Here is a 13,598-nt window from a genome sequence, read left to right as displayed (position 1 = left end):
CAAAACCACTGATCTAAATCCCCGGCCCTGAAATAATAACTTTTAATGAATATGTAGTATTCATATTTCAATAGAGGAAATGTCTGGCTGAGGCCAGACAAACTCCTTGATTTTATCGATAGGCTTAGTGGAAATAAACCCAGGAGGATTTATGTTTGGCCTGAGTCTGACATTTCATTTGTTGATATAAACCCCAAATCTCTATGGGATTTCCTCATTCCTGTAAACATAGTCACATTGAAGTTGAATAATGACTTTGCGATTTTGTAGCTGCCAAGGCATTTCTAGGTAAAGCAGATGGTTTGTAAGAGTATTTTTGTCCCCATGATCTTTAGAAGATATGGAAAGAAGCCGGGTCTGGTGGCACACACCTGTGATCCCAGCACTTGGGAGGCTGAAGCAGGAGGATCACTTTGAGTTCAAGGCCAGCCTAGGCTACATAGTGACTTCAGGGGCAGCCTGAACTACAAAGGGAGACCCTGCCTCAAAATAACCAAAAAAAAAAGAAGAAGAAGATAGGAAAAGAATAGTTACATTTTTCGATCAGTAAATACTTTTCTAAACTCAAGACTAAATACTTTTGTAAACTCAAGTCTCTAGCACTCACCTAATCTAAAAATCATATTTACTGGGGCATGTGCTCATAGGTAAGAAATATATATTTTACTATAATCTTGACGCATGAAGAAATTTCAAATCATCATCAAAATGTAAATGTCATCCTTGATACCCTAGAATGGTTTTATTCTACCTTTTCTCAAGTGGAGAACTAGAGAATGAATTATGGTAAAGTCTGGCAATTCTCACTGGCATCAGTTTTCTGTCATTTCACTTACTGTTTGGAACATTAGAAATTAACTTCACCTTTGACACAGCAGTGGTCAACAGCCATGTGCTGGTGGTCACACTGGCGTTTGGGCAAAATAAATATAGTGCAAACCATAATCACACGTGCTGCTCACAGTGGGGCAGTGCTGTACTGTTATTGTTACTGTTGGTAGATGGTCAGACAAAGGTTATCCCTTCTGATCTTCAACCCAAAGTATGGTTTTTGTGAGATGCATAATGATTATGGACTTAATCCTCCCTTTAAAAGAAAGATTTGTATGTTATTTGTTTATAGGGTACTCACTTCATCCAGCTGTGCTGCCAAAGGAATATTCCTCTGCTGTTCCTTCAGAACATCACTGGTGAGAAAGTATCGTAATCAGTCTGGTGATGTGAATGACTGAGCTAATTATGCTTTTTGAGCCTAAGGGATGTAATGATCAATGTGAGTTGTGTCACCTCTGTGAATGTCATGTCCCAAAGATAACCTTTCCATGGTGGATGGAATGAATTTTAAGGTCTCTTCTGGCTCTAGAGTTCACTTTCCTGAGTTCTGTGATTTTCTGCTCTGTTTCTCTGGGTTTTGCACTGTGTGTGACATAAGAGAGGCACTATGTCAGATATGTCGGCAAGCAGAAGATTCTTTTCCTCAGTCTTCTAAGTCATACATGGTTACCTGAAGTTCAGAGGACTGAGAGGCCCCGTAGTCAGTGGTGGGGATCCATCAGGCCTTCCTGAGGTGGAGGAGTCAGCTCTTGACAGCGAGCAGGGCTTTGAATAGTACTGGTGTAAGAACATGTTCCCCTTGTGTCTGCTCAGGTTTAAGATACTTGATTATGTTGTGCCCAGATTGCGAAGTCCCCAAAGACCACCAGGAAGCCATTTCCGATGTAAGCACACGAGGGTCGTTTATTCAAGCTCGAGCAGGGGCTCTCAACTGTCACCGATGCAGCGGGTCAAGATTGAGAGCCCCGGATTTCAAATTAGTGGGGTTTTTACTAAAGTTACAGCAAGGTTTGGGGATTTTCCACTTAGCAATCACATGATTGGTTGGCATTTAGCAAGCATGAAGTGTATACTTCTGATTGGCTAGGCCCATTGTGGGTTGAGGGGTGATTACGTATAGGTTTTACGAGGGAAAAGAGGGACAAAGGTTAGTAGCTGACTGTCAAGTACTGGCAGTCAGTAGACACAATGGCTAATGGTCACGACCATTATGTACTGATGGTCAGCACATTGACAGATTGTTTTACAAATAGGGGGCCCAGAACGTTTATTTCCTGGGCAAACAGATGGTTGAGCAATTAATTTATGAACTTTGTTTTGTTACAGAGTGTGTCTTTTGTCCCAGAGCAAGCACATTTCAACCATTAGTAATAGAGGCTAGGGGAATAGTGGCTTTTAGCAAAATGGAGTCGCTTTGGTCTCACAATTAGAGGAATTTTAAGAGTGGTTATGGGCTGGAGATTTAGCTCAATAAGGGGTGGGGATTTAGCTCAGTGGTTCCGGCACCTGCCTCAAAAGCGCAAGGTCCCGAGTTCGATCCCCAGTACTAAAAAAAAAAAGAGTGGTTATATCCAGGTGGCAGCCCATGTACAAGGGTAGATTAAAAGAACTCTGAAATTTAATCCAGGGATCCAATTTTTAATAATCACTCATGACCAGTAAGTTAAACATGGAAAATACTTAACTTTTCTGTTTGCTTTTGTTTTGGCTGTGTTGGGGCTAGAGAGCAGTGGCTGAGTTTAGTTTTGCAAGACTGCATTTAAGACCTGTGAGATATCTATTTGGCCCTGAATAAATCTTGGGCTTAGAAGAGTTATCTTAGCTGGGGATGAAAATGTGGGCTTCACCAGAATGTGCAGGTGGTATTTAAAGCTGTGGAAATAGGAACATTCCAGAGAGAAAAGCCTCAGGGGGGGTGGTAGTTGTGAAATTGTTTTTTGTCCCACAGAGATAAGAATAAAGGAAGAAAAGTAGCATGATTGTGCAGTTGTTCTTATGGTGAGAAGGAGGTGTTGAGAAAGTCAGTTGAGCTGGCTTCCTGCTTTTTCTTTGAAGGCAGAACATCTGCAGAGAGGAGTGGGGTGGTGAGGTGGGGTGGGGTAAGCACTTGAATAAAACTATTATTTACGGTATCTAGGGTGCAGATGTTTCAAGGAGCTTAGAAGCACTAGCTGCAGGAATACTGAGCTGCTCTGAGGGACAACTGAGAAGGATGCAGAGAGTGTGCAGGATAGGTTGGGCCACACTGTCATTTCTGTGCCAGGACAGTGAGGATAGGGCACCATCAGAATTGGCTGAACTGAACTAGATGGCGAGGTGCTGCCGAGGTGCAGGAAAGCCGCAGAACAAACTGAGGCAGTGAGTTAAAGCACACAGATGAGAGGAATGCCTGCCCTGCAGATGGGAAGGGAGACAAGTGCAGCGTGTCTTGGTGCCTCTGCAGTGACAAGGGGACCATCCAAGTCCTAATAGCACAGTGCAGCTGAAGAGCGGTTTCAGCAGAGCTGAGGGGAAGAAGCAGAAAGATTCTGTAATCACAGTGCTGGAAAAAATATTTTAGTCTTGCTGTTGAGTCAGTAGCAGGGACTCTTTGTGTCTCCATGAAACATTCATCCTTACTTCATCAGTTTTAAATCAGTGCCTTGGAAGAACTGGTATTTTATTTTATTTTTTTTTGGTACTGGGGATTGAACTTGGGTCCTTGCGCTTGCGCAGCAAGTGGCGAAACCACTGAGCTAAATCCCCAGCCCAAGAACTGGTATTTTTGAATCAGGTCAGTGGATACCAAAGCCTTCACAGTTGGGCTTGCCATAGTACTTTTTCCTTACTGTCTCTGTCACAGTCTGTCACCATCAAGCCATTGCTTTGAGATGATTGCGTGAAGATAGACTGCTTCCTTTTGTAGTCTGACATCTCCTTGTGCATCTTGGTGAACTGTTTTAAGGAAGTTTAAAAAGTGATGAGAGAAAATTTTATTTTACTTTCTAAAGTAAACTTTTTTGGGTATATTTCACATATTTTTTTTTTTTTTTTAGTCTCGAGAGAAGACAAGATGTTGTTTCAGTGCTTTGGTGGAGCTGAGTTCTGCTCATTAATCTCATTCACCCTGAAGTTCCATTTTTGTTCTCTCTCCTAGGATTCATGGTTGGTAGAGACTATGAGGCTGAAGGAATTGCTAAAGATGGTGCCAAGATGGTGACTGCTGTAGCCTGTGCCAAAGTACCTAAGATAACCATCATTATCGGGGGGTCCTATGGGGCTGGAAACTACGGGATGTGTGGGAGAGCTTATAGGTAGGTGGTTATGATTTTCTCTGAAAGAAACATGCTTCAAGTATAATTACAAATGGACAGTTGTGTCAAGTGTGAGATATAGAATGGCATTCACAAATCTTGATAATTTGTATCTTCTGGGCATAAAATTAAATCTAATGCTAAAGATACTGTTTGGAAAAATCTAAAATGGGACCCAGGAAATACTGGAAGTAGCCAATAATAAAAATAGTACAGAGTAAGACGTATGTGATACAACTAAGATCTTGGTTTGAGAAAGGTCTATACCATTAAGGGTATATACTGTACTGGAAAGGAAATAAGCCTGAAAATCATTGAGCCACACATCCAGTTCAGGAAGAAAAGCAGATTAAACCCAAGAACAATAGATAGAAAGGATTTATTAAACAGCAAACATAAGATAGAAGAATAAGGAAAGCCCAACATTGTTTTAAAAGATTAATATACTTGATAACCCCTTTGTGGTACCAGTCATAAAAAAGAAGGTACATATAAGCCAATATCAGGAGAGAAAACAAGACAAGGCTACAGATAGCAAGAGGATGTTATGGACACTTTTAGACCCAGAATGAACTACCTGCAGAGCTTGGAAATCCTGTTTCATATACAGGCAATGGAAATTGGTCTGTAGTGAGTTCCAGGCACCTTTATTTTTCCCACTATGGAAAATGAACCCAAGGCATTTGCACTGCAGCCCATTTTTTATTTTTTATTTTGAGACAATGTCTTGCTAAATTGCCCAGGCTGGGCTCAAACTTGTGATCCTCCTGCCTCAGCCTCCCAAGTGCTGGGATCACAGATGGGCATCACCATACCTGGCTTGGGCATGGATTTTTAGAAAAATTCTTCAGATGATATAATGTACAGTAGGAAGTAAAAACTACTAATTTATTGGGTTTTTTTGGTACAAGGGATTGAGCTCGGGTCCTTGCGCTTGTGCAGCAGGTGGTGAAACCACTGAGCTAAATCCCCGGCCCAAAACTACTAATTTAAAAGGAAAACATAGCTTCTGAAAAATCTCTGTACTGTGTATTGAATGAACTTGATTGTACTTTTTTCCTCCCAGCCCAAGATTTCTCTACATGTGGCCAAATGCTCGTATCTCAGTGATGGGAGGAGAGCAGGCAGCCAATGTGTTAGCCACTGTAGCCAAGGACCAAAGAGCACGGGAGGGAAAACAGGTAAATGACATTTCTCCTCCTCCTGGGTTTGACTTTTACCAAGGAACACTGAGGAGTCCTGGAGCAGAACATCTGGAATCCTACTGTGTCCACAGGGGGTCACGGTGGCGAGACTGTGGCACACGTGCTGCAGCTGGTTGTTTGTTATCATTGAAAGCTCTAAAGGGTTCACCCTTCCTGGTAGGAGATGCTGACCTGGGAGCTGGTATAGTGATTTAGGCATGTACATCTAGTTTGTCTGTTTTCTTGTTAATTTACTTATGTAGTTTTTTGTGATGCTAGGAATTGAGTCCAGGGCCTCACCCATGCTAGGCAAAAGCTCTGCCACTGAGCTAGAAGAAAGACAGCCCTTCTGTCTTTCTTTTTTTAAAGCCATTTCATTTGAGGCATTTTTTATGGTTGTTTACAAATTTTTCAGAAACCCAGTGTGAGTGCCTAAGGCATGAAGATTTGTTTCTTAGTCATTTGCAGATAGATTTTTTTTTTTTGGTACCGGGGATCGTACTCGGAACCTTGTGCTTGTGAGGCTGGCAGTGGAACTACTGAGCTAAATCCCTGGCCTGCAGTTAGTGAGATTTAAAAAAATCCGTTTATTTCCTTGACCGTCTGACTGAAAGCAGCAGAATTCAGTTTTCTCCATTTTACTTTTAGATTGTGGTGAAGGCTGTCTTGAGTGGGAGGGCTCAACCACCTACTGAGAACCCAGCATCAGTGTCTGGGGAAAGTATGAAGAAACTCCGGCAGGGCAGTGGACTCTAGAGGAAAGGCAGATCAGCAGGTGGCCACTTTTGTGTCTGTAGGAGATGCTCCCGAAATTTTGCCATAATTTTCTTTTAAAATTTTCCTTAGTTGTAACTTTCAAACTGTTTTGTTTAAGCCCCCAGCCTTAAATAATAGTCATATGTTCCTGAAGTTGCTCCGCTAGGCAAGCATAACATGGAAGAGGTACAGCCTTTTCAGGCAGCATCCTTGTGGTCATCTGGTCTACCACTTGGCTTGTGGAGTTGGGTTAAATCAATCTCTATCTGAGTCTCACATTCTTGATTGTCTTTGCCAAACAGCAGGAACTCTGCAGACTTAAATCAAGTTTTAGAATCACTTTAACAACAACTACTATCAAAGCTTTTGTGTGTGTGTGTGTGTGTTGGAGTTGGGGGGGTTGGTAGTGGAGGTGGGGAAGGTAGGGTATGAAATTCTCCCTGATAGTTTGAAGACATATCTTGAACTCTAGCATGATATTAAATAGTTGTTCTTTGATTGATTGACATACAGGTATTCAAATGCATCTTTTTATTTTTGAAGGGAAACTGCAGTATGTTACTGGTGCTCCATACAAATTCTTGATCTATAAAGTGATATTAAAATGCTAAACTGTTTACATAAAATAAGGTAGGATTTATTTGAAATGAGTCATTTGTTTCTGGTGTAAAATGTTTTTATAAGTTGAAAATAGTTTTCCAGGTTTCAAAATAAGTTCTGAAGATTTTTTGGGGGGGCGGTACCAGGGATCGAACTTGGGAGCTTGTGCTTTCCAGGCAGGCAATGGCACCACTGAGCTAAATCTCCAGCCCTAGTTCTGAAGATTTTTATGTTTGAATTATCACTCCATCCTCGTAATACTCATAGGAAAGTCATTAACTTTTTAAATTTTTTTACTACTTCCTTGTTTTGTTTTGAGTCAGGATCTCGCTATGTAGTTCAGCCTGGTCTTGAATTCACTGTATATTTCAGGCTGGCCTTGAATTTGTGGCAATCCTCCTGGCTAAGCCTCCTGTGAAGTGCTGGGATTACAGGTGTGGACCATCACACCAGGTTTAACTATTAACATTTTAATAAAAGAAAAATATCTCTTCATTATCTGGGAAATGAAAGCTGGTTATTTATTCAAGGTGAATTAGTTATTCAGGGTGTGGTTGACATTTTATCCCTCTAAGCTTTAAAATTTTTCAAATTTTGGCTGTTTTTTTTTGTTGTTGTTACTAGGGATCGAACTCGGGACCTTGAGCTTGTGACAAGGCAGGCAGCGGAACCACTGAGCTAAATCCCCAGCCCCAAATTTTGGCTGTTTTTGAATGAACATCTTATACTTCACCTTCCCAACCAGAGGCTGCTTAGTGATATAGCTCTTTTGTTATGTTGTATAACTCTCACCCACTATTGCTGGAATACAGTGGTGTGTGGTACCATTGGTTTTGACCTTATATATCTATATCTATATCTGTATTATTTTTTAAGCAAAACATTTATTGGTACATTTTAGATATTCATAACAATAACTCATCATAGGGAATATGTACCTGTACATGATATATTTTGCTTTTTTTTTCCCATTCCCACCCCCTCCTTTCAACTCTTCTTCCCCTCCTTATTTACAAAAGCTTTGTTTCCAATTTTTCCTTCATGGCCACAGGATGTTGCTTCTGATAGGGGAGATACAGTGGTGCACTAATTTGATATTTATGTGTCTGGTGAGATCAAGTATGTTGAAGCATCACTTAATATCTATATATCACTGCAGCAATAGTTTTCACATTATTATACATGAAATTTGTTCTCTTTTTTGAGGTTGTCTGAGCAGTCTCTGTTGTTCCGATGAAGCTGACCTACTCATGGCCCCTTTTCTTTCAGTTCTCCAGTGCTGATGAAGCAGCCTTGAAAGAGCCCATCATTAAGAGGTTTGAAGAGGAAGGAAACCCTTACTATTCTAGTGCAAGGTATAAGCTGGGGACCCCTGACCCTGAGATGGCCACCCCTTGGCAGCCAGGACTGAGTACTCGGGATGGTCGGCCTACATAGGGATCAGAGATAATATCTGGGTACACTTGGTTTTGTATCTTTAAACTGCTGCCCCTCTTCCCCAGCTTTCCTGTGCTGTCGATCCATCAGCATCGGTCTGATTCTGCACCCCTCATTCCACCGTCAGTTGGGGTTTCCAGGGATGGGAGGGGCCTTGTAGCCAGAGGTGGACCATACTAGAATCTGGGAATGACAGTTAGAGTCTTGGTTGTGTCATTTTCAGGAAATGAATTCTAATTTTTACTTAAAAACGTGGACGCCTCTCATTACTTTGTTTTTACTCCATGTTAGGCATGAGATTTGTTGAACGAGAATTGGTGCATGTTAACAAGTGTGCTTTGTACACTCAGGAGGTGACCAGTCATAGCCGGGGCCCACATGTCAGCACCAAGTAATTAGCTCACACCATCGAAGCTGTTATTATTTGTTTTTTATGCCACTTAATGAGGTAATAAATTTTCTGTGCCTCCCCCAGCTGGAGACCTGCTGGCGTGTGTTTTCAGCTTCAATGTTCTGCATCCTGAGGACTAATCTAAACTTCACATCTCTTTCATCTTTGGGCAGATGGAAAAAAAAAATGGCAGTTTGTGTCTTAAAATTAGGTTATGGTGTGATTAATACCATTTACTGGTGAAGGCAAGTTGGAGAGAAGGGAGAAAAGAAAATCAAAAGTTAGAATCCATTTAAATCATTTGAACACATCATTTGTGGCCAGCACCACTCTTAGCACTGAGGTATGAAGACTAAACATACTCATTTCCCAGGTCATAATGAGTTTGAGTTCAAATAATAATACTGGGGATTTTTTACATGTCTGTCTGTCCCCTCTCTAATGCATTCTTTTTTTTTACAAACAGATTTACAGATGTATTTTGTTGTGTTGGGTCATCAGTTCATTTAATTAAGAACAGAATATTTGATAGTCTTTGATTTTCATTTTGCCATCATGCAAACAGACTTCTGTTTTAGCCATTAGAGGCAAGGAGGCAATATAAAGCTGTGTGAGAATTTAAGGTAAAATATACATTGTAAGCTCACTGACAAGTTTTTTTCACGTAGGATTTTGACTGAATTGCACAAAGCCTGTTGAAATATTAAACTTTGAAAAACGGACAGTCTTGTGTGAGCCATTAGCTTGTTTTTCAGCCCAGCTACAGTAAAGTGAGGTGTTGAGAGCAAGGTTGCATCCTTTATTTTCATACAAATATTGCTATTACTTTTAATGGACGCCATGTAAGGCAGTAGAGCAAATGACCCATATAGACTTAGCTTCTGAAATAAATATTCAAAGACAGAAAGCTTTCTCTGCTAATCTGTAGGTGCTGAACCCTTCTGTTGAAATGGTGCAGGGAGATAGCAATTTTTTCTCAAACATGGAAGGATTTTCAGACTGGCTCAGGGAACCTTCCTTGGTTTAGTAAGTCTTAGAGTAACAATATACCCTGGCTTGCATGTGCTTTCACAGAGCTGGGTCATTGCCCGCTACCTGAACTGCCAGTGTTTTGGCCCTGTGGTGCTGGGGATGGATCCTGGGCTCTCACACATGCTAGGCAAGTGCCGCCATACCTCCAAGCCCCAAGCCCAGCCCCTCCAGTGTTTTTCTCTTTTTTTTGATACCAGGGATCGAACTGGGGACCTTGCGCTTGCGAGGCAGGTGGCAGAACCACTGAGCTAAATCCTTGGCCCCTCTCCAGTGTTTTTCTTAATCCTACATGTTTCATATGTAACTTGCCAGTTTGCTTCTGCTAATTGTTTTTATAGTTCCACTTTATTGGGCATTTGATTAGAGCCCTTTACCTGGAGCAGTCTTTAAAGGACATCATTAATGAGCCCTTCCATTATCACGCTTGGAGGATTACGCTGCTGCAGACCTCAGAAGGGGAAGCAGTCAGTTCACCTGTGTACAAATTACACACTTTCTTTTTATTGGCCACTGATACTTTAGGATCTCTGTGATGAATGTTTTATAAGAAAAGATTTGATTCCTGTCTGTCCATGGAAGAATGGTTTAATAATTGATGTGCAGATACGGAAAGCAGTTTGTTTAAAGAAAGCAAAACTACCACCTTTAAAGGTGTAACTTTAAAACTGTAACCTTTAAAAAGTAATATTTCTCATTGATTTTTCTTTATAAATTTGAAGTTGTCAATGAAAAGCAAACTAAAATCTCTACTTACATTTTGCCTGAGTCTGGTGTGGTGATGCACACCTAATAATCTCAGCTATCTGGGAGGCTGAGGCAGGAGGATTGCAAGTTCAAGAACAACTTAGTTCAAGAACAACTTAATGGGACCATATCTCAAAGTACAGTAACAAAAGGGCTGGGAATGTACCAAAAAACCCCCCCAAAAACCCTACATTTGGAAGTATTTATTTTATTAATAAAATACTAATACTAGTTACACTGAGTAACTTTTATAGTTTTTTTAAAGTTTTGGGGAATTTAGGGGAGTGAAGACATTGGCTTGAGATTATTACCTGGGCTTATGTGGCTCTTTCCGTATTAATGACAGAAGCATAACAGCTTGATTTGTACTTTTTTTTTTTTTTTTTGGTACTGGGGATCAAACTTGGGTCCTTCCGCTTGTGCGGCAGGCGGTGAAACCACTGAGCTAAATCCCCAGCCCCGTACGTTTATTTTTGTTTTTTGTTTCTTTTGGTACTGGGGGTCGAACTTGGGACCTTGCGCTTGCGTGGCAGGCCCTGGAACCACTGAGCTAAATCCCTGGCCCCATGATTTGTACGTTTGTCTGGACAAAAAGACAAGAAAGTTTTTTGTAGAATATGTAGAAATATTTTTAAACCAGGGATTATTTTCAGATTTCAGCCTTAAAGTCAGTATGACATTCTGTGGTTGGGGAAAAGTCATGTTATCCCCCCACCCCTTTTCTTCTTTTGCCTTAGTAAATTATATTGGAAGTAATTTTTGACCAGTCCTCAAAGACCTTACATGGGCTTTTTCTTAATGTGTGCAGAGTTTTCCATAGAATAGATGTGCCAGAAATGATTTAACTACTACATTGTTAGCTAACATTATTTCTGACATTTTGCTATCACAAAGTTGATCACACATAATGATAATGCAAGAATTATTGTTTTCATATGCTTGAGAGTGTTATTTGTATTTATTTATTTACTTAGGTCTTTTGAGACAGGGTCTCACTATGTAGCTCAGCTTGTCCTTGAGAGAGTATTATTTTTAGTATGAATTCATGAAATGGCCTGAGTTAAAATGTATATATTAATAATTTCATAGCTATTGTCAGATTACATCCCACAGGGGTTATGCATTCCTACCATTGTATAAAAATGCCTCTTTCAAGCAGGGCGTGGTGGCTCACACCTATAATCCCAGCACTCAGGAGGCTGAGGCAGGAGGATGGGCATGAGTCCTAGGGCCCAGGTGAGCCTGGGCTACATACGGATTCAAGGTCTGACTGAACTACATAGTGAGATCCTGTCTCAAAAACACAAAAAACCAAATCAAAGCAAAAATGTCTCTTTTAGCTCCACTCATGACAATAGTGGACCACATTTTTAGATCTTTGAAAATCTAGTGGATAAAAAATGATACCTTAGTATAGCTTAATTTTCCTTTCTACTCTTGAACACCGTTTCTGTTGTGAGATTCTGGGACCAGGTGCTCATCGGTGATCCATATCGTACCTGACCAAGGCTCTCCTTGGTGTTTCTGGGCCTGGCATGTCTCAGTGGTGGTTTGGTGGTTAAGTTCCTAATAACCTGCTTTCGTTCTTTGGCAGGCTGTGGGATGACGGCATCATTGATCCGGCTGACACCAGACTGGTCCTGGGTCTCAGTATTAGCGTGGCCCTCAATGCACCAATCCAGAAGACTGACTTTGGCATCTTGAGGATGTAACTGGAATCGGATATGTGCCAAAAACTAACACGTGTAGCAATAGCCTTAAAGTTTTAGCTTTTTTAAAAAACGTGGCTATTAGAATAATTTTTTTTCTAAACGCAGTGCATTGTACTTTGCTACCTTAAAAAAATCATTGAGTATGTTTATTTGACAAGCATCAATTCCTTTTAAATTTTCTTAGAGAAATTTCTTTAGGGCTTAGTTTTACTGACTACGAAATGAAGAAAGTAATTTACCATTATCATTTTTTATCCCACAGGAAGTACGAAGAATCCTATAATCTGTAATTCCTGTTATTATTGAGATCATTAATACGAAGTTGTGTTTCCACTGAAGTGATCGTTTGGCTTCATGATATTTTGACACTTGTTTTTAAAAATCATCTATTACTTTTACCTTCAGCCGTTCTCCCATCTCCTTCCCATAGTAGTCAAACTTCTCCTTGTCTGCAGCCTGGCCTCTTTTCTACCCATTCTCTCCTTCCTCTTGCCCCCACCACCAGCAGTTGTCCACCGCTAGCAATTGTCCTCAGGGTCCCCATTGATCTCCATGCTGTGGAAACCAGTTGGGCTGTCCCTCACCTTCGCAGAGGGAGTTCAGTGGCCCTCTGATTGGCACTCTCTCGATTTTCATTGGTAAACATGAGAAGATTCTTATTCTAAAAGATACAAATAACACACAAATACCTATTTTTAAAAATTGTGGTAAGATGCATATAATATAAAATTTATCTCAACTATTTATTTTTATCTTTTCCTTTTTATTGGTATATGTGTTCACCATGCATTTGTATCTCACATATCATTTTTACTTCCCCCTTCCCACTCCTCCTCCACGTCTTCTCTCATTCCTAGATCCCTTCCCATCTCCGCACAGTCTTTCTTTCAGTTTCCTATCTGTCTTTTATTTTGCTGTTTACATTTATTTATACTTTGGGTTTGTTATGTAAGAGAAGGCATGCAATATTTACGCTTCTATGTCTGATTTATTTCACTTAGCATTATGGTCTCAAGGTGAATCCATTTCCCTACAGATGACTCAAATTTATCCTTCTTTATTCCTGAAGAGTACTCCATTTGACCATTTTTAAGCTCAATATATTAAATACCTTCATATTGTGCAGCTATCACCACCATCCATCTCTAGAACTTTACCTTGTGTCTCCAATGCCTGTCACTTGTAGATGTGCAATATTTGTTGAGTGAATGAATGAATGAAAAAAATTGTGAATTGTAATTGCTGTCCTTAAACCACAAAGTTTTAAAATTAGGTGATTGATTATATGACTTCATGTGACATCAGATGTTTTGCTAATAAAATTAGCATTCCAAACATTTATGTGATACTCAATTTAGGTTGCATTTTTGTATCAGTTACTTCATTTTTCTGTGGGGGAGGGGCAGACAAGATCATAATTCTGAGGTAGCTAGTATTGTCAGAAGGAACACATTCATTTTTTAATTTTTTACAAAGGCACAGGTCCACTTTTATGTATCTCCTTTTCATTAGTTTAAATCCTTGAGTGAATCCTTTTCGTTTAAATCCTTGAGTGAGCCTGCATCAAAAAGTTTCTGTGTCCCAAGTCTTTGTAGGAAGGTGGCTTTGGAATTTT

At 40.3% G+C, this 13,598-nt stretch overlaps 1 protein-coding gene across 5 annotated transcripts in view; it reads left to right on the top strand.

Annotated features, from left to right (window-relative positions):
- The window catches only part of Mccc2 (methylcrotonyl-CoA carboxylase subunit 2), a 63,792-nt gene extending 50,472 nt beyond the window's left edge, over positions 1-13,320 (top strand). For 4 of the 5 annotated variants that reach the window (XM_021250680.2, XM_004872851.3, XM_087203176.1 and 1 more), the window contains 5 exons: positions 1,124-1,190; positions 3,971-4,127; positions 5,194-5,308; positions 7,937-8,022; positions 11,866-13,320. In XM_021250680.2, the coding sequence (XP_021106339.1) occupies positions 1,124-1,190; positions 3,971-4,127; positions 5,194-5,308; positions 7,937-8,022; positions 11,866-11,983 (543 nt within the window). In that variant the 3' untranslated portion in view covers positions 11,984-13,320. The remainder of the gene's footprint in view (positions 1-1,123; positions 1,191-3,970; positions 4,128-5,193; positions 5,309-7,936; positions 8,023-11,865) is intronic. The other variant, XR_015448062.1, reaches the window with a different exon arrangement.
- Positions 13,321-13,598: the final 278 nt, after the last annotated feature.

The sequence above is a fragment of the Heterocephalus glaber genome, unplaced genomic scaffold (genome assembly GCF_053883595.1).
Source record: "Heterocephalus glaber isolate CG9 unplaced genomic scaffold, H.glaber_assembly_v1.0 deba00001788, whole genome shotgun sequence".
In the NCBI taxonomy this organism is placed as follows: Eukaryota; Metazoa; Chordata; class Mammalia; order Rodentia; family Bathyergidae; genus Heterocephalus; species Heterocephalus glaber.
This window is presented reverse-complemented; position numbering and strand designations above follow the sequence as displayed.